General features: G+C 38.9%; 1 protein-coding gene across 5 annotated transcripts in view; it reads right to left on the bottom strand.

Annotated features, from left to right (window-relative positions):
• syt16 (synaptotagmin XVI) overlaps positions 1-20961 on the bottom strand; it is a 41489-nt gene extending 20528 nt beyond the window's left edge. The window contains exons 1-4 of one of the 5 annotated variants that reach the window (XM_044374412.1): positions 14585-14671; positions 10921-10993; positions 10636-10770; positions 570-743 (exon numbers count right to left, since the gene is read on the bottom strand). In XM_044374412.1, coding sequence (XP_044230347.1) covers positions 570-743; positions 10636-10675 — 214 coding nt within the window. In that variant the 5' untranslated portion in view covers positions 10676-10770; positions 10921-10993; positions 14585-14671. Of the gene's footprint in view, positions 1-569; positions 744-4475; positions 5810-10635; positions 10994-14584; positions 14672-20584 lie in introns of those variants that run through there. The other 4 variants (XM_044374411.1, XM_044374413.1, XM_044374415.1 and 1 more) reach the window with 4 other exon arrangements.
• Between the last annotated feature and the right edge of the window lie 828 nt (positions 20962-21789).

Genomic DNA, 21789 nt, shown 5'->3' with positions numbered 1-21789 from the left:
CTGTGACTCAGGAGGTAGAGCGGGCCGTCCACTAATCAGATCGGCGGTTCGATCTCCGGCTCCTCCAGTCCGCATGGAAGTGTCCTTGAGCAAGATACTGAACCCCAAATTGTTCCTGCAGGCTGTACCATCAGTGTTTGTGTGTGTGTAGATAGGAAGCGCGTTGAACGGGTGAATGTTGGCATGTAGTGTGAAGCACTTTGAGTGGTTGATAAGTCTAGAAATTAGAAACATTTAAACTTTTTATGGTTGTGTTTAGACACTGGCTGCACTTTGTTAAGGTTAGAGAAAGATGATGGTCTTGGTTTAATACAGAAAAAAGTTGTCATATTATTAACATTAAACCAAAACCACGATCTTTCACTAACCTTAACCGACTTCAGTGCAATATATAAATGTTAATAAAAAAACATTACCTGTGAAATTATGTTCACAACGTAACATGACTGGGAAAACAATTTAGTAGTATACAAACAGAATTTCTAGCAGACAGAGTTGATATTAGGAGTCCTTGTCAGGTTAATGTGTAAACATACTGTGAGTACAATCTCCCTCTGTCGGTCACTCACCGAGCCCCTGGCGGATTCCCGCTCGTCCTTTCCTGCGGCGACTGTGCGGCTCCAGACAGGGCAGTCCGCCAACACGTGAAAAACACAGCTTCTTGTTGATGAAGAGGAAGAGGACAGCCAGCGCCACGATGAAGACGCCCACCGCTGACAGGAAGCCGATGGCCTCTGGGGTGACTGGCAGGAGGAGGGAGAGGGAGAGAGGACACACAATGACACACTGATCAGACCACACAAACAGACAGCCTGGATACACACACACACACACACACACACACACACACACACACGGTACGCATGGTACATGTGATACACACAGACAGAACGAGTGATACTTTAGTATTTGTGCGACCCTCAGTGCCTTGCTCAAGAGCAGAGTCAGTGTCAGAACAGCTGCTGGAAAAACAGTCTTCCCACAAAGTTTGCTGGGCTGAACCAGCAAGTCGATGCCTTTCTCAAGAGTACTCAACGGGTAGTTTTATAAATGAAATTCTCTTCTTTGTTTACTGTTCACAAATACTTTTTTCTTTTAACGTGATATCATATTTCTATGAAACATGTGGGTCACATATTTGCCTGTCTGTGTCTCTCAGCTACAAGCCCATTGGTACCTGTGTAAAATATTTGTTGAGGACTACTTTGAGCAGCGGATTAATACACATTTGGTGTTCTAGTGAGTATTTCTGGCAGCAGGATTGTGTGTGTGGGACTGAGTGACAATAAACTACATTTTGTGTTCATAGTGATGAAGGAACATGTCACCCTGTGCAGCGGTGTGGCTCATTTACATGTTTTTAATAGTTTTTGGGCAACAACGGAGGTCTATGATAGGCTACAGAGAAAAAAGATATATCAGGAACTAAGAAAAGAAGAAGTAAGCAAATCAATCAGAATTCCACTGACATTTGTAGTGATGTAAATAAATAAAAATCCAGCCTTGGAATATAACCTTACTCAGTATGTCGTATTGTTCACTTCATGTTAACGCAAGGATGGTAATAAAAAAGAAAAGATCCGTATCGGCCTGAATATAAGAGGATATCTTCTTCTGGATATTACATTTGAAAAAGTGGGGGTTGTCACAACATCAGATCTTCTTTTTGAATGAAGAGAGTACCACTGCTAACACCAGCTCCTACACAGAATGTTGCATTATGGGTTGTTTTTAGTATTAATGTTGCTAGGCTAGCAAGTTTCTTCCAATATGTTTATAGTGAGTCTGTGGGGAAAAAGTGAAGAAGTGTTTTGTCAGCTCACTTAAACCTACAGGAGTTTCTGAGGGCTCTGGTAATGTGTTTTTCTGCCATGTAGGACATAAATAAAGTGAAAATGAATCTGAAGTGTCTTTTGACGTCTTTACTGCATAAATGAACTGCTGTCATAAATGATGAAGAGCTCACAAAGACTTAAAGTCTGCAAGTATTTTTCCAAAACAGGTGTTGGAAAAGTTGGGGGGTCGTCTTACAATCAGAGTTGGTTTATACAGAGATTCAATAAAAATCCCATTGACATGTATGACTCTGCTAATGAGTAAAAATACAGCCTTGGAACAGAACCTTTGACAACAGTATGTCGTGCAGCTCGCTTTATATATCGTTTCCCGTAAGTCACAAAGGTTTGCGGGCTAAACGTCACAGCTTTGAAGTCTCTTGTACTGAATGGAATTTCTGAATATACTTAAAAATGACCTTGCAAGTCTCTTATTATTTTTGCTCAACTGCCTTGCACACAAAGTCCTAAAAAATGCGATTAAGTCTTTCTGCATTTTACTGAAAAAAATACAATGATCTTGAATCGTCCTCAGGGTTGAAAGATTAAAATTATTTGACGATATTGCCCAAAACCTCAGACAAATATATAAAAGAAAAGGGAGAAGAGGAAAGAGGCTAAAAAGTCTAAAACTGAATGAAAACAGAGAAGAAAATAACCACAGAACAAAAGAGAAAATGCAGCAGAAATGTGGAGAAATGAAAAGAGAGATGAAGTGATAGGTGTATGACTCTGCTCTCCATTAACGCGGCTGAGACTCCTTCAAAACGAAGATGAACAGAAATGCATAAAGGGGGGGGGGGGGGGGGTCGTCGTCTCCCGTTTCCACGGTAACAATTCAGAGTGGAGAACTGAATCAACGGCAGCAAACAGAGATGAGTAGACATCCTGCTGAGAGCCGACGCCATAGAAAGGACTCTGCGTAGGTGTGTGTGTGTGTGTGGATGTGGATGTTATACTATTACTTATTTTATAGGCCACCTTTTTGTTTTTCACACCGTCTCGAAGCTCCCACGCTTTCCAGATGTACCGTATTAATCTACACTGAAAACGTCCACTCACATCGCCAACCAACAGCGTGTCCGTGTGGTGTGTTTGGTGGTAAAATAATGAGCAACAACAGCAGCCGGATCCTTAAGTGAAGACGCTGTTTTGCTTAAACTGTAACATCTGTAATATTTTAATCCTGTATTTGTATCAGTAAAAGTCAAACCCCCAACAGAACTGCAGAAAAAGTTGCACTAGTTGTTCATAACTTCAAACTTAGCAAAGTTATGTTTGTTAAGAGGAGATCACACAAACTATTTCTAACATAGAGATTTGTTAATAGAGCTGCAACAAATACTTGTTGCTGTTTCAACTTCTCAAACGTAATTATTTAAGGGGAACATATTCTGCACGTTTCCAGGTCTATATTTATATTCTGGCGCTCTACTGGAATATTTCTGCATGATTTCCAGTTAAAAACTCCTTATTTATCTTATACCGGCCCTTTATGCAGCCCCTCAGTTCAGCCTCTATCTGAAACAGGCCGTTTTAGCTCCTGTCTCTTTAAGGCCCGCCTCCTGATGAGCCCACTCTGTTCTGATTGGTCAGCTCCCAGGTAGCTGCGTTTCAGACGACTTCCGGCGGCTTGGGAGGCTACGTCAACAAACCATGAAACAAACTATAGTAGTAGGATTAAGGCTAACTACTTTTTCTCGTTCTTTACTTGCAACTTCTTAAATACATCTGTAGATGTTGGAGCTCAAATCTGATCCGAAATATGAGAGAGGACAACATGAACAACGCATGAAAAAACCTTAGCAACACCCTTAGCAACCAAGGCTACTGGCCATTTATGGGCATGTGCGACTGGGTAGTAAAAAAATGTCACAAACGTGTTCAGAGCAGGTAATTTTTCACTTTTTCTTTGGTCTACATCTTATAGACCAAACAATTAATTGAGAAAATAATCTACTGAATAACCAATAATGAAAATCTTTAGTTGCAGTCCTATTTGTTAATACTGAATATTTACACTTACTAACAGCACAACTGTCAAAACTAGCTGCTCACTGTATGACCTATAACAGGCAATATGGAATATGGTCATTTTATCTGAACAAAATGCTGTTTATTAATGATAAAACTTTGGAAGATTTTAAATTACACTTCACAAAAATAACCTGCTATTCTGCAAATTACAAAATGTTAGACAAAATTACCAAATAATAGTCGGTCAGTTTTGCGTAATTGGATAATTCCTCCTCATGCTAAACTGCATGAATAATACTTACTCTGCAATACATATTTGTACAATTTACACCATACAAATACAAAAAATATCGCTAATATCAATATATAAGCAAATATTGCTCATGTATCGCTTAACTGGCCTCCTAAAGCTGTTATTTTAGAAAGTTAAGTTAGCTTGTGATGCTATTTCCTGTTTACATGCAGTAGTTGATTGCTTTTGAGTAAATGGCGCCACAGATGTAGTTTTAAGAGCTTTTCAGAGCTCTTGCTATAAAAGTCTGATTGCAGTTTCAGAAGCTTTTCTTTGTTGATAAGACAAGTAGTCTGAATACTGGGAACCTGAAAGATATTAAAACTCAACACAAAGTGCTACCTGCGAACCTCAAACCAAGCTACACTGACTTTTTAATGGGAGAAGTTTTCTTTTTAAAGCACACTGCTCTACAAGTTGAGCTGCTGTTCACTCCCACATCTAGAAGAGACATCTATAAGACGCTGCAGTGCTAACACACGACAGATGCAGCACAGGAACACTTCTGCGCTGGTTATAACACTGTCCAAGTTTCACTTTAAAAAAAACCCATCCCCACCACCTACTCCTTCCTCACCTACATGCTTATGATGACAGTGACAGAGAGGATGCGGCTGTCTCGTCTGGAGGTGGAGATCATCTTTGTTTTGTTGATGTTCTTTTTTATCAGTTTTTTGCTGCAGCATGACTCGAGAGATGGCAAAGACGGCAATGCCAATGTCTGTTTTTTTTACTGAGAGTGAAAAATCTTTTTTTTCCTTTTTGAATATTCATTTAACAACAAAAGTTGTCAGCCCAGTTTTTCTCCTTCTTTTTCTTTAATTTCCACAAGTCGGGAGATGTAACTGAGAGAAGCAGGTACGCAGATGCAGTGTCCAGATACATTATTTAGTTGTTCTCTGTGGTTTTATGACTCCATTACATTAACATAACATTTATTTATTTATTTAGGGGGGAACCCAATCTACTATTTCAAATGTTAAGGATAAACTTCCACAAAATACTAGTTTGGATGAAAGTCCAGATTTGATTTGGGAAAAGTGTTAGCATGACACCTTTACAATATTCCTGCTGTATTTTACCTTATTTTAATTTATATGTTCATATGGTTATTTCAATACATTTTAAGTACAGTGCATAGGGAAAGAAAAACAGAAAATGATCTTCAAGAAAACACATTAGAAGTTGGACACAACAAAGTACTGGGGTCTTAAACTTGTCTAAATTAAGAGCATAACAGCAAAATGAAGGTAAAAATGTTTTATCTGGTGCTATAATGCATTTAAGAACTAGGAGCTGGTTGAAATAAAATTCAAAAAGCCTGTGGATGAGACTTAAATTAATTTAAAAAAAAAAGGAGAGAAAACTCTCCTGCTGAAATGAGCACAGTGCGACAGTAAATGTTTGGACGGTGTGTTCGGGTGCTGCAGTAAAGTGGAGTTTCCCTCTCAGCTGCTCTGACAGTCAGACACAGAGCTCAGTGTTGGAGACTCAGAGACTCCCACTGTCTGCACCCAGATGGACAGGAAGAAACCCCGGGTCAAAGTCTGGCTTCACACCTGCTACACACACACACACACACACACACACACACACAGGACTCATGGTCGCATCAACACACACACACACACATCATTATACACAAACTACCAAAATCTAAGTAGGGCTGCAACTCATGATTATTTGTTTATTCTCACATTCATACATTGCTTATACAAAAAAATACATTTAAAAAGTGAAAACTGCACGTCAAAGCACAAGGTGACATCTTCAAATTGCTTGTTTTGTTGACCTTATGTATTTTTACTCTTTTTAACAAAATTATGTTTGCATGTGTTTGTCTTTGTGTTTGTGAATGAACTGTATATGTGTACTTTGTTTGCAAACTCACTTGCCTCAAATAGCCCCTTGAGGCATATTAATACTCGCTAAAGTTTGATATATTTAGAGGTACGAAACTGGATATATCGAGGTAACACAACACTCAAAGCTTCCACGCTCAATGCAATTTATCATTTTATAGATGCAAAAATGATCATATCCAACTCTACAGCTGTCAGTGATGAGGAAAAATGACAATAATAAATCAGTGTCCGAAATCTCAATTTGCTGCTCGCTATAGAGAAAACTGCTGATTGACACATTCTGTAACTATTCACTTCACAGTTTATGGGACTGTTGTGACTCAAGTGGACTAATATAGCCAGCTGTCATCTATGTTATTTTTTAACTTAAGATAATCTTTTTGTGTACGCTGCAATAACAAGATTTTCACAAAGTAGACACAAAAAAATTGACCAAAATGTCCATGAAAACATCTCAAACCACTGCAGCATAATTCAGTTCTTGTCTGTCCATATGTATGCTCAACGTTTCACTAAAATATGGCTGATTGAAATGTTTCAGGTGAAGTTTTGGAACATTAAAGACTGAGAACAAATGACATAGAAGCCATGTATTTATGTCAGTTAAGGATGATTCCTAATGTTTGTAATTTGTCCTAATGATGATGATGATTGAATTTAGAGATTGAGACCATAATGACTCTTTGAAAACAATGATTGACTTAGTGTTTCTAGAGAGAAGTTCAGGCTTTTTGAATGAGAGTCAGCTGAAGCATCTAGCGGTCATCAGTGGCACTTTAAGGTAATGATGAGCTGATCTCTGTTAGCTTGGTGCTACGTTTCCCGGCCCAAATTCCGCCTTTCCATTATCATGTGTAGTTTTTTTTTATTGTCTTAAATGTTGTGGACTACACTGTAAAGTTCTCAAAGAAATTCAGTACAAAGTCAAGACTTTGTGATATGTAGCACAACAAGCTAGTGAAGCTCTGTAAACAGAACTGCGTTCCTACACATGCTCAGTGATGTCTGCGTTACACAGAACTACTCTCCGGAAAATGAAAACATAAAATGTTATTAGTCTTTGGAGCTGTTTCTAAACAAAGTAATGTGACCAAACTCTTCATGATGGAGGAACATGTCACCCAGTGCAGCAGTTTCGCTCATTGATGTGTTTTAATAGTTAGTTTTTGGACAAAAACGGTGGTAGGGGACCTATTATGCTCATTTCAAGCTCTATATTTTTATTCTGGGAGTCCAGTAGAGTAGCTTTGCATGATTCACAGCCCAAAAAACTCCTTATTTATCTTATACTGACCCTTCATGCAGCCCCTCAGTTCAGCCTCTGCTCTCTGACAGACAGTCGTAGCTCCTGTCTCTTTAAGGCCCGCCTCCCAATGAACCCACTCTGTTCTGATTGGTCAGCTTTCCGGAAGCCTGCCAAGGGCCAGCCGTATCAGAGTTGTGTGAAGTTACTGCTGATGCAAACCCAACATTTCCAGCTTAACTGCTTCATATTAAAAGCTTTTAAATTACTAAATAACAGCAGATGTTTATTATGAAGATTTAACAGGAAATGAAACGTGTTCCTCATCGAATTAGCAGAGCTTCATTAGCAGCACAAAAAACAATCAACACAACAACATATGGAGAAATTTGGAGCTCCTTGTTCAGTGGATCAGTTAGAAATAACGCAGGGAGGAACAGTACAAGCAGAAACAGCCTCAGTGAGGGTGATGTTTGATGAAGAGCTGCAGATGACCAGCACACCTCCAACAGGTAAACTACTTATTTTACTTTGCCCTGCTGTGTAATGGAAAAACACTCACAGCGTGCCAGCTCGACTTGAGTCACGGCTTGGCATGACTACCCCCCAAAACAATGGAAAAACACCATAATGTTAGCAGAGCAGTGAACTGGTGCGCAGTGCATGGAGCAGATGACCATATAAACGTAGAAAAAGTAGAAAAAAACGTTGGAAACTGAGTGTTCAGAGCAGTCTGAAGCCGGTGCTTTTTGCTCACAGGAATTACATCTACTACCTCATTATTTGACACTTTGGCCACATTTAATATGAACATCTGACATTGTAACATTATATGTATAACTGAAAATAACGGAAAAGCATAATAGAACCCCTTTAACAATAAGAAGATCACCAGCTTTATCCTTTAATAGAATGGTGTCCTCATCATGGAAAACTTGCAAATATTCACATTTGAGAAGCTTCTAGCAATGAATTTTTGGTATTTTTGCATTTAAAAAAATGACTTAAACAATTAATCAGTTATCAGAAAGGCTACCAATTAATTTCCTGTCAACTGACTAATTGATTAATGATCTAATCATGTGTACAGCGCTACTTAATAGGGGCTCAATAGGAAGTTAAACCGGTCTGATAACATTGTTTTAGAAAAGCTTTCCCTCCCACAGTACACAAGACCAGCATTTTCAGATTTTTCTGTGGGAGTTAAAAAACATCTGAATCTGTGTGGATAGAAGACCAAAACATGGTGTTACTCACATACTACAGAGGAATAATCCTCCTGGATCCAGCAGGCTTCAGAGTTAATTAATCTTAAGACTGAGGACAGAGCATTCAGATGTGTGTTATAATAATAATAATAATCTGTAGGCAAATGGCCAGGACACACACACACACCCTGAAACTAATTACCCACATTAATGAGTGACCTTACAACGACCTAAGAGAGACAGCAGGCGCTTTTTTAAAATTCATTGCTAAAAAAGAAGAAAGAAAAAACTACAAAGCGCTTTGTTCGTCTTCTTCAGGATCTCTCATATATCTCGTTAATGAGCGGTAACAACGAGGCTCTCGCCGCCGCAGCGCTGTCTCTCTTTCTTTTTTTCTTTTTTTTTATCCTAATCTAACGCTCACATCAAAGTGCTCTCTTCTCTCCTCGGGAGCTACGCACTTCAAAGCCGGGGTGGAAAAGTCAGCAGCTGCATAGTAATCAGGGGATAAGGATTTAGTATTCACACACACAGACACACACAAACAAGCTTTCACAACCGTATCTGTCACAGATTAGCGGTTGTGAAATTTTTATCAGCGTTGGTTCGATCTCTCCATCTCATTAGCCTGATCTGATGCTTCTCATTGACTTCTGGGTCGCATCGGCGCCCTAATCCTTGTTTGTACATTAATTCATTAGGTGTTGCAGTCAGTACATTTGCACGTTCGACAAACTGTTTCATCAATACTCAACATTTGTGCTATTTTTAGCTCTAACTGATTCCCTGCTGATGCTGTAATGCAATTCGCCTTCCCCAGAGATTATTTTAAATTTATCTTAATCGGATATAATCTGATGGAAATATTGTTGAGAGAGAGATGAGAGAGAAAAAGAAAAAGTGATGAAACTTCTATTTAGGTTTCTGCGATTCTTGTTATTCTTATTCAAGCAGCAGTGACCACGTCTTGAGGCTGAAGTAGCTTAAAGCGCCACCAACGGCTAACGGATGCTCCAACTGACTCCCATTCAAAAAGCCTCAACTTCTCTCTAGAAATACAAAGTAAATCTTTTTTTTTCAATGAGCCATTTTAGTCTCAATCTCTAAATTCAGGCCCTCTAATAAGTGTGCTCGTGGTCATTTTGGAAATTATTGTTCTGTTAAGATTTGACTTCTAGTAGCTTTGATGTCTGCCTTGTGGGCGTTGATTGACAGCTGTGATTGACAGTTGGCTCACCTCATTCACACTATTGTCACAATATTTCACTAAGTTTAATGCTACTTGATTACGATACTTGCCCTGTTAGCACAATTTAGCTAAAGTAGCTTAGTGTCCAAGTGTGCACCACTCAGTCATCCCAGTAAGCTAACGTTAGCTTGAATCTGAGGTAGCGGGTGTTTCCGGTGCGTGAAAGGCAACACTCCTTATTTGAAAAGGTCCTGGCTCCTAACGCAACTCTGGGCTTCAAACCGGCTCCAATGCATACCAACAGGTGACGTCACACCTCGCTACGTCCATCTTTATTTACAGGCTGTGTTGTCGGCAGATCACTTAGCAGTTCCCTGTCAGTCAGCATGAGAAAAACAGCCTCCGTTTGTTATTGGAGCACAGTAAAGACGTCTGTAAAAACTGGACAAAATGATATTGAAAAGTTTAGATTATAACCTTTATTTTAATACCATATGATGACTATATGTCCAACATACACCTGCTTTTACAGACAGATTTATTATCAAAAGTGCCCAAACAGTGAGATCCTTTTATATAAATAAAAGTGTTATAGCAGGTTTACAAGTGAGGCGCCAGCGCAGTGACAGCCCAGATTCATCTGTTATGGGGTGAAAACAAGCTCAGCTCAATTTAAGTGTAAAAAGCATAAAAAAATAAATTCTGTAAATGTATTTATATAAATCATGATCCAACAAACTGTAAGCAATGAAATATAGAATTTAAAAACAAGAAAACAGAAACTTGCAACCAAATCTGTAGTCATGTAATAATTTTTCCTCTAATTATTGTATAAAATAGCTGATTTCCATTCTTGGATCATTCGTTTGCTTTTATATTGTTTTCCTCCTTTGCTCTCAGTTCTCAGTTTTGTTTTCGGTAGAACGACTTCTGCTGCTGTTCCCCGCAAACAACCAAAACAGCACAACGGAGCCGCAATTGTGTAACTTAACTGGGTCTCTAACAACAAACAGAAAACAGGCTTACCTATGGGTTTATCACTGTGAATGTGACGATGAGCTGCCATCTCAGTAGTTTTTCTAACGTTGTAACATGCAGAACTGTTATGTTTTAGCCCCAGATTGTCTTTTTCCTAACCGAAGCGAACGTTTCTCCAGAAAACTGTAAGTAAACACTGACTTCATATATTCAATATAGCTTCTAGCCTGTTTCTTTAAACAAACTGTAAAATAAGAGCCTGCAGGAAGCAAACAGGCTGTACAGGTATATATGTTAGAGGAGACTCTCAAAGTCTCCACGGACAGATACGACCTGCAGGGAGACGATCATGTGATCATCATTTCTGGAACCAGGGGCATCCAAAATATCTCCTCACAATAAGTCTCTGTGGAAATGATGGCATGGATTAGACTCTTCAAATGTTTTGCATCTCTAGTTTTATTGCCACAGACAGGATAAGTGGCTTAATTAAGGCTGAGTATAGCTAATTGTTTGTATGGTGATGCTGCCTTCACTTCTGGCAGACACATTAAATCTACACTGAAATTAGTATATCTAAGTATATCCAAGCTCAAACAAACACAAAAACATTGGATTAGCACTGGATCCATCTTTAGTTGTTCATTCCAGCTAAACAAATATATGAAATAAGTCAATATTCTATGTGACAGATATTATTTTTACTGCTATGTTTGATTTTTTTTTTTTTTTTATTGCCAAATGTTCCTGTTGAAGGCTCAGGGTCCAGGGCTACTGCTGTAAACACTCCTCAGACCTGCATCCCCACTGATCTCCGTTACAGACTCTCCTGCTCTCCAGAGCCGTCATGTGACGTTCACTGACCTCACCGCACTACACGCAAACAGCCGAGCTGTTGTTGTTGTCGGGACGGGAGGTCGAATCCACCCAGAAACATCAGCACACCATGTTTTCAGTTTGACTCAAGGTTAGGTCACCGCAAGGTGCGTTTGCTTAAACCACACACACACACACACACCTGAAAATCATAGTTTCCCTGGAAACAGCCCAGTGGTTCTATTAAGGTATAATGAGTGTGCCTTTTCCCACCCACATAAGAAGGTCTCGTGTTACCATGGCGCCGTCTGTCTGTTCGTCCTGATTGGACAGGATGACGAGAGCATCTCAGGGTTTAGATAAAGAGATGATGATTAAGAAGAGGAAAAAAAAAAACAACAACTCAGAAGGTGGAGAGAAGATTAAAGTATAAAACGAGGCACAAACGCTGCTGGTGTTCAAACTCCACTTATTCTTTACTGGATGTGAGTTGTATTCACTTATAGTTTTATATACCTTTTTTTAGTGTTTACTTGTACAGTAAGTCAAGTATAATATCTTCCTGATGCACTAAATCATCTTTAGGATGTTTTTAATGGGACTTTTGTTGGTTTTCCTCCTTGGTGCGATTCGTTTAGGCAGATCTGAACACAGTGGTCTTGATCTGCTCACTAACGAATTCTGGAGCCGTTCGTTTGTGGCAGGAATGTGACCTGACCTCCATCTGACCAACTACAAGGCTGCAAGTTTGAGCTAAATGGCTCCCGTAGCCAGGAGCGCTGCACAAAGTTCATGAACAAACCTTTAAGGCATATTTCAACAATACGATTCTCTTCAAATGTGCTTTCAATGGAAGTGATGGAGGCTAAAATCCACAGTGTGTCCACACAGTCATTTAAAAGCAGATGTGAAGCTTATATGAGGCTTCAGCAGTCTGAGTTAGTCATATCAAGTGGATATCTGACACATTTAGTATTTTTAGCATTCAAAGTGCAGCTCTAACATTTCATCAAAAGTCATTGCAAACAGATTTGTCTTCAATTTAGATTTAAAAGTACTCAGCATTGTCTCTAGTCTGAGAGCTTCAGGAAGTTTGTTCCAGATTTGAGAAGCATAAGCTAAAAGCAGCTTGATTAATATGAATATGACGGATAAATGATTTATTATTCCTATTTTATGTGTTTTATACTTTATCTCATCTTGCTCAGAAGGAGATTTTAGATTCTTTACTGTTAATTAAATGCAACAAAAAGCATCAAACTATCAGCTTTCAGGGTTTGATTTTACCAAAACACAATCAGTACCATTAAAGGAGGAAACACTATTATAATCATCAGTCCTATGAAGACCACTACCTATCAATCAATCCATAGAAATATTGATCAGTGTGAGTCTGGCGGCAGCGGTTTTCAGATCCATCACCAGAAACCAAAGCTTGATAACACTGATGATAAAGCACCATCTGCTGGTTACAGGCTGCATTACAACTTACAACATGAGATCACGACTCCAGCTGCTAAAACACCTGCTGTGACATCACTGAAGGAGGCGAGATGAAGGAAGGAAGTATGAACGCATACAGAAGCAAGTGCAGCTGCAGCAGATTGAAACACTGTGTGATCCAGAGCGAACACTGGATTCACTCTTTAAATTTCATTATCACAGGTCCTAAAATGGATCACAGGCCTACTGGGCACAAGTTGAACAAGTAATAAACTGATAGAAATCTAAAAATGAAAGATATCTCACTGGGGTTTCAGGATGCAAGGAGCAGAAATAAAACTGCAGGACTGTAAATTGCCAGAAAGTAAACTCCTCCCTGGATAATAGCAGGTAAAAATACACAATCAGAAGAAAAAACTGAGCTCAATCTTCATGAGTGTTTGTTAATAAATGAGCAATGACAGAAAATCCTCATTTAAATCTTTCCAGGAATAAGACCTCCCTTTATTAATGGATGACCTGCATTGAATTACTATATAGGATTCTGTACATTTATTACAGGTATTCTGGTTCTGATTCAGGTATTCTGGACATGAATATGTATATTTTTCCTTGCAATTTCTTCTTGTACATGTGAATCATTTCGGAATATTAATTACTGTTTGGCCCATTTTTAGATTGCCTGTAGTGCTTCTACCTTAAAGACTACAGGCTATTATTACTGGTGTAGTGGAGGCGTTTACTGACCTGCATGCATTAAATGCATATCGTGAAAGGTTGCTGACGTCCTCCGATTGCCGTCTTTATATGAATGGTGCTGTGTGTTTGTATGAATTTTGCCTGATGAAGGTCTGTGAACTAAAATGTGCACCTTGCTGAGGTTTATGTTTAATGTGTTAAAACTCAATAAATAAATAAATAAAATAAGGTGTTGTTAAAGTGAGCTAAAGCGATGGACAGTGAGTGAGAACAGTCAGGAACCCAAGTGTGCATTAAAGCTGTTTTTCTTGCTGTAATCATTCCTCCCTTCATAATGCACTTACAATGGAAGTGATGGGGGACAAAATCCAGAGTCCTCCTTCTGTGCAAAACATATATTTAAAAGTTTATCTTGAAGCTAATATGAAGCTTCAGCGTCCAAATGAGTCAAATCAAGTAGATATCTTTCAACGTTACAGTCTTTTTAGTGCCAAAGTTCCTCTTTTTGTTACTATACTTCCACCTGCAGCTCAACAGGGAAACACTGTCCGAGGAAACACAAAGAGGGAATTTGATGCTAAAAAGACTGTAAATGTGTCAGATATCCACTTGATATGACTAACTCAGACTGCTGAAGCCTCATATAAGCTTCACATCAACTTTTAAATGATGTGTGGACACACTGTGGATTTTGGCCTCCATCACTTCCATTGAAAGCACATTTGAAGGATCTTTTAATATCCAGTATGAACAGGAGGAATGATTACAGCGAGGAAAATCTCTTTCACTGTTACTATGGACACCTGACTGTTGTTTTAAGACACACTTGAAAAACTATGAACCTGTCCTTTAAGAATTTTTGATTCATGTGGTGTACAATGTATTAAAAATTTATTATATCACATTTTGAAGTACTTCCCAGCAGCATATAACTATTATTCCTAAGGATATAATTAGTTAAATGAACACAGCCTGGACCTGGAAAAGTGGCAGAAAATGAATAGATGGATATAAGTTTTTGCTAAAAATCAGCACTTACCCATTATGAGTGAATGAGTTTCCTACTACTGTAGCTGCACTAGTGACAGCGTTTGCTGCAGGTTTGATGGTGTTGACTGAAACTTCACAAAAAAAAAAGGATTAAAAAGCTTCTTCCTGCAGCACAATCCACTGACGAAACAATCCCACGTTTAGTTTAAAGATGTAGAACGTCTCCCGACACCCCGCAATCAGACACGAAAACATTTTATAACTAACATTACTGTCTACGGCAGGTAAGAGGAAATACTTTTTTAATACTTTCTAAGGCCTTCGTTATTTAGGAAAGTGAATTCCCTCGTCTTTCCTTTTCCTTTCTACTCTTCTTTCTGCCCTCTTCCCCCCGTTTCCCCCCCTTGAATAAAAGTTCCCACTTGTTCAAGAGAACAAACTTCATCGCTTTCCCTAAACTCTCTCCTTCATCCCTCCTTCTCCTCTCAATGAAATCTGATTCCTCTGAGCTGCTCTGCATCCTGTGTGAACCGTCAATCATCACGGCTTTCCTGCCTCCCACTGGGCGAGGCGGACGTCCTTTCCTGAATACCAGAAGAGACACAACAACATGGAGGAAGGTGGTGAAAGTCAAGTGCAACGTTTTGACGAAAAAAGGCCGGAACTGAAAATTCAGGAAAAGCAGAGTGATGTCAGGAAGTGTGTTTTTGATCGTTTGCAGGTCAGGAGAAGTTAAAACGGGACTAAATTTGAGCTTGATGGTCCATTTCTGACCTTGGAAACAGCAGTTAACAAACTCCGAACGTACAGTCCACTTGTTCCAGAGCTTTCCACAATATCACACAGTCTTCATGTTGTCATGGAACTTCAGATGTTCATGATGAAGACTGTGTGATATGGTCTGAAGTTGTTACTATCTTCATGCTTATTCTGTTTATTTCAACTTTTTTTTCCCTTTTCCGCTTCCAACTCAATCAGCTGACTCACACTTTTCACTTCAACCAATCAGATTTTGCCACAACCTCCGTGAACCAATCATCTCACTGCTGTCAAACTTTTAAGACTGTTTCTCTCTCTGCTTCTGTCAGCTGTCATTTCAGTTTTCATCAGAACCAGCTGTCCAATGACAGGCTGCATAAAGGGCCATTATAAGATTTAATAAGATGAGTTTTTAACTGTAAATCATGCAGATATTCCAGTAGAGCCCCAGAATATAAATACAGACCTGGAAATGTGAACGATACGTCCTCTTTAAGAGGACTGCTGCCAATATTTGGCTTAAAGTGAGTGACGTCATCCCAATGTAAAGTCTATAGGCTGAGCGGGAACACGGGAGAAACACTAATGAGAGCAACTTCCATTCAAGTGAATGGGTGCACTCTTGTAGCCCAGTATCCAGTTCCTCTCATACATCCATGGGAGCCACTAGTCAACTACAGCGTAGTTACAGCATAACCTCAGAGCTTGCAGACGTAGCCGCTGCAGGTACGACGTAACAATGAAGCTTCAAGCTCAACTTTTAAAGGACCAGTGTGTAAGTTTAGGGGGGCTAATATAATATAATGGCTCTGAGACCATAGCAAATAAGGGAAACAGGAGAGGGATTAACTGAAAGACAAGAATTTTATTTAACAAAGATTGATTTAAATTAACAAATGTAACAAATGGGACTGACAGGAAAAAAACATGCTGCCAGGTTAACTAAGAAAACACCAAATATACGATACAGAAAATCAAAAGAACTACAACATAACACAACGTGGTGCCAGAGAGGAGGGAGCCGCCAGACTACCAGGACGAGGCGGGTTTTGTGCAACCTGGAGACAGTGTCCAGCTGCCTCCAAGTCCAACCAAGAACCAGCAAAACTAAAGACAATACAACACAGCAACACACACAAGTCCTGGCAGAGGCCCTGGAGCTGTCACAATAATCATAAGTATGTTTAAATTAGTGTATAATCACCTGAAAATAAGAATCGTTGTGTTTTCGTTACCTTACAATGAGCCCTTTAGCCTGCCATGTTTCTACAGTAGCCCAGAATGGACAAACCAGCTCTAGAGACGGCCTTTCTGGTTTTTTGCAACTTTCGCAGCCACTGTAGGTTTTTCTTCTACAAATTTGGAAGGGGAGGGGAAGGTGAGTTGATTGCAACCTGCAACCTCACCACTAGATGCCACTAAATCCTTCAAACATGGATGAGAAGTTCTGACACCGCATACCGTGATTTTACTCAACCAAAGGGGATATTTAGACCTCTGAGAAAATCAGTCAGCATGTAGAGCAAAGTAAAAGTGACTGCGATGAGACCGGTTTCCCATCAGGCTGGATGGAAGGCAGCGCGGTCTCGTCATTAGGCCCCAGCGTTCAAATAAACAGGAAAAAAAACACGGATGTCAAGGCGGTTTCAATTTCCTGATACAGCTAATCTCACACACACAAAGCAGCAGCATTAAATATTACTCATGAGTCCCGACGGAGACCCTTTCTCCTCTCTCAGCCAGTTATCTGGCAGTCTGAGATCACAGCGGGGAGGGAGAGAGCCATGAATTAGACATCGAAGCAGTCTGTAACTAGGCCATGATAACCAGAAACAGCATCACACGCACACGGCTGACTGCTTCTTACTGTTTAACGGAGCACAACTAGGAGTTCTTTGATGCTGTTTAGTTGAGTTTCTCTCCCTTTGACAGCACTCGTCACAACCCAGAGATCAGAGCAGGTTAAGAGCAGGTTAAGAGGTTACGTCCACATGTGGTTGACGTTATATCCAACAGGGTATGAAATTTGTCCTGTGGGGCTCGTGGGTATGTTCGTTCCCCATTTAGTTCTCATGGTTTCAATTATTTCTGCCCCATAGTGGTGAGACCTAAAGGCCTGGTCGCACCAGTAAAAAAATGTTTGTGGTGAAATCAGTTCATTTTGTTCGCAGGAGGGAAAGTAAATCTTTGAAATAAACTTTAGTGAACTTGACTTTGATGATCTTAGCAAAAGAAAATGGCATATTTTAAGCAAATTTCCAAAATATCTGCAAAAGAAAATTCCACTGTGCAAATATTTGGAGTTGGATCATCGAGATAAACGGTTGAAGGAGCTATTTTTCCAGTCGGTGCCATTAAACCGTCGCAGAAGAAGAGGACACAACGAGATGACGTCATTAAAAGAGCGACAGTCTCAAACGCTCAAACGATGGAAAATCGTGAGGAAAACATGATGGAAACATGACATTTCTGTTTGTTTCATGTATTAATCTGAGGAACGTTACAGTCTCGTCATCGCTCCACACAGATCTGATGTTTTCAGCTCTTCAGTGGAAGCTTTAGTGACGTTTAAGTCACATGATTGATGTATAATAAAACTGAGTAGTCGTATGTAACTCCACAAAACCTCGGCGGGAAAGGTGCTCGATAGAAAAATCAATTAAACTGTGATACATGAAGTACTCTCCTACTAAATTAAAGCTCCCTTTACTTTTATCTATGACCAGAAATCCTGATTTTGCCAGAGGAACGGTCGAAACCTCGCAAATAAAATGAAAGGGAGCTTTGGCTTAGTGTGCGGCTTCTTGCATCGCAGTAACATGCTACATGTATGTCAGGATTTATTCATTAAGTCTGTTTCCATTGAACTTTTTTTTTTAATTGATTTTCACAGATTTTTCCACTTCAGCTTCAAAGTTTTCTGCGATAATTCAGGGATTTTTTCAAATTGTAAGCGTTTCCACTCAGGTTTTTTAATCTGCAAATTGAGTATGTGAATAAAAACATGAGGGCGGTGATATGTGAGCCGTCTACTCCCTCCACTTAACTCTACATAAAGAATAATAAGGATCATTTTTTCAGGAAGACAGATGAAAGAAATGCCGAATGAGAGACTGTATTGATTTACAGAAGCTAATGGAACGGAGGCTACACAGGAAGTGACGTCATGACTTTGGCTCTCAAAATATCTGCTGTGAAAAATGTCTCCAATAAATGTAAATACTGCTGGTATTTGTATCTGGCATTTTCTTTTGTATTTACATATACAAAAAAAAAGAAAACGGCCCTGCTGACCTTTTAGGGAACGAAGAGATGCCAAACATGTGCTTTTATTTAACCCTCTACTGTCTGAGAAAAATTTCTCCACAACAGAAATAATATGCAAACACACTAATATCTCGCTGCTGCAGCCTCTGCACCTGATTTCCGATCAGCCTTCTTTTATGACCTTTTGCTTGTTTGCCTTCAACCTTTGGACTTGTTTGCCTTTGCCGATCACCTGCCTGCTGCCGGATGCGCTCTCCCTTAAGACTGAGAAAACCTCGTCTTACTCCCGCCTGACCTGCCTGATGAGTTTCAGTTCACACCTCGGATGTCAAAACCGCCACACGAGTGGTGACAAACAAACAAACAAACAAACAAATCAGTACCGCACGTTTTAAAACGTTAAAAAACTTTACGTGTTCAAAAATGTGACATCACTCAAACTGTCTCTCCTGATTGGATGCTACAGCTGAACTGTTCTCCCCTACAGCATGTATGTGACCTTATATAATGTCCTATATGTACTGTATCACGTGTGCCTTTTACATCATTGTCATTTATCTCGCTTTTTTTTTTTTTTTTGCACAAATGATAAATCAATAATAAATATAAAAGAAAATATTACAGGCTACAGCACAACTACAGGTTCATCCTCACTAGGCTGATTAAAGTCATGGAAGACGTACTCAGACTATTTAAGTAAAAGTGCAAATAAAATATATAAATTATCGAAGATTTTTTTTACTTAAGTTAAAACAAAAATACTTGGACTCTAACTACAGATGCATTAATACATAAACAGCATTTTTAAGATGGGGTTAATTTAATTATTTTATACTTTACATGCTGTTAAACAAGGCATCCAGGGGCCCAAAAGACTCAAGGTTTACTGCTTATAAACTGCTTGTATGTAGTTTAAATGCAGTGAATCTCCTGGTTGCTGCAAAGTGACTCATAACTACATCAGTCAGATAAATGTAGAGCTGCAACGATTATTCCACTGACAGAAAATCAACTGTTTTGATAATTGGATAACTGTTTAACTACTTTTTCAAGCAAAAATGCAAAAACATTCGCTTGCTCAAAGCTCTCAAATGTGCTCTCAAACTGTGGTACTATTAAAAATATTACTATAAATTTTATATTTTGGGGGTTTGATGATGTCACCGGATGTTGTGATGGATGTCTTTCACTGTTTTCTGATGTTTTATTGACCAAATGATCAATCTATCAATTCGTTATGATAAATGTCAAATTAATCAGTAATAAAAATGATTGTTAGTTGCAGCTTTAGATAAATGTAATGGAATGTGAGAAAAACACAGTATGAAGTGGAAATACTCAAACTACAGAGGGTTACCTGAGTATGAGTACTTAATTACTTTCCATGAATGGTTAAATAATGTTTATTTTTTATGCAAACAAATTTTTACAAAGCACAGCTGATACCACAGCAAAACTGCAAGCCCCTTCAGCAACATGACGGGAATATTACATCTTAATAATACCATTAAAATGAAAAAAGATGCAGTGTAAAATACCATAAACTCACTTGCTACCGAAGGTTCTCTTTAGGCCTGTATTACAGAGGCACATAAAACATCTTCAAATATCCTGGTATTATAATGACTGTGATGAATTAATGAATAATTAAAGTCTTTAAAAGCACAATATTGTATAACATATACAAAAATATGCAGCCATGAAGTGGCTGTGATGAGGCAACTCTTCAGAGAGAACCACAAAAACACTCTGAAGCTTGCAGGAATAAAGAAGCAATATCATAATTATGTGTTCATGTGGCGATTGATAAAGGCCCTAAAATAGCAATTATATGGCTAAAAGGCAGAATGACAACATTACTGGGCAAAAAGAGGATAAACTGGCCTACACATCCTGTCGCTCTCAGTCAGCCAAACCCCAGAAAGAAACCAGGAGGAGAGAAAACAGCACCAATCTCCAGCACCGACATCGACAAAAATCCACATTTGAGGCGGCCACACGGTGAAGAGACACTCGTACTTACTGTCCGAGGCCATGGCTGCGGCTGTTTCCCTCAGACTGTCAGCGGAACCGAGTGTGTGACCGGCGGATCAGCGGCAGCAGCATCCCCGCCGCTCTTCATCCTCCAGACCCGCAAATCTGCAGCCACACAGCGGTGAACGGTGACGCCTTCAGGAACTGTAGGAGGTTTCCACACTCTATAGGGGTTATAACGACTGCGTTTGCTAAATGTGGTTGTTTAAATCTCCAAATTATGGAATTGTTCCTTATAATTACATCACAACATCTCGATATCATTTGCTTAAATTGATCTGAAATAGAAGGGATTTGGAGAACATGTGTTTAACGCAAATATTTGATGGTCTTTGAACTTATCATTCATCAACCGTAGTAGCTAACCATAGATATATATGGTATATATTTAAAAAATTACAAAGAATTTTATGCCATAGAAATATTTAATTTAAAAGATAAAATATGTTAAATTTGCAGTTAATCACAGCTAAAAACATAACCAAACATTCGAAGCAAGAGAGCCAAATCCAGTTAAAGCTTGCAGCTGCTTAGTCACGGCTAGCCTTGGCTAAAGCTAAATTTACTTGCTTTCCCCGCTCTAAATGTTTCCTTTAATTTCAATAAACACAAATAATTTTATGAACTAAAATCTTGTTTATTTAGTTTGTTATCCCATACATAAATATAAGTTAATAAGGTAGTTGCTAAATCTGGTTAACGGGTTAATAGAAACTGTTAAACTAGTCCTGCTGGTTTGTGCTAACCTAGTTTAGCAGAGAAGCGGTTAACTGCCAACTCTAGTTTTACATCATATATTTAACTGTATTAAAGTATGAATACATTCATTATATTGATGTAAAGGTAAATATTAACAATAAAATTAGTAGATGGAAAGCTAAAAGTACTGTTTTTAGGTGTTATCGAATACCGTTATGTCAGTGTATGTATGTCAAAACTAACAGTTGTTGCCAAGGACGAGAAAAAAACAAACAAATGCAACTTAAAACAAAAAAAGCATGATATTACATCAGGACAATTAAATATTGTTTTAAAGCTAGTGCGTTTGCTCATGTACTGTAATTGTTCAGTTTTGAGATACATGTATTTTACTTGAGTACTTCCATGTACTTACATGTTGCTTCAACAATACTGATCGAATAATGTACTAAATCCATTCTGTAAATTGAATACTTTTTACTTTGGTTGCTGATA

This window comes from Thunnus albacares, chromosome 15, assembly GCF_914725855.1.
Source record: "Thunnus albacares chromosome 15, fThuAlb1.1, whole genome shotgun sequence".
NCBI classification, from domain to species: Eukaryota; Metazoa; Chordata; class Actinopteri; order Scombriformes; family Scombridae; genus Thunnus; species Thunnus albacares.
The sequence above is the reverse complement of the archived record's forward strand: the minus strand, read 5'-3'. Positions and strand labels throughout refer to the sequence as shown.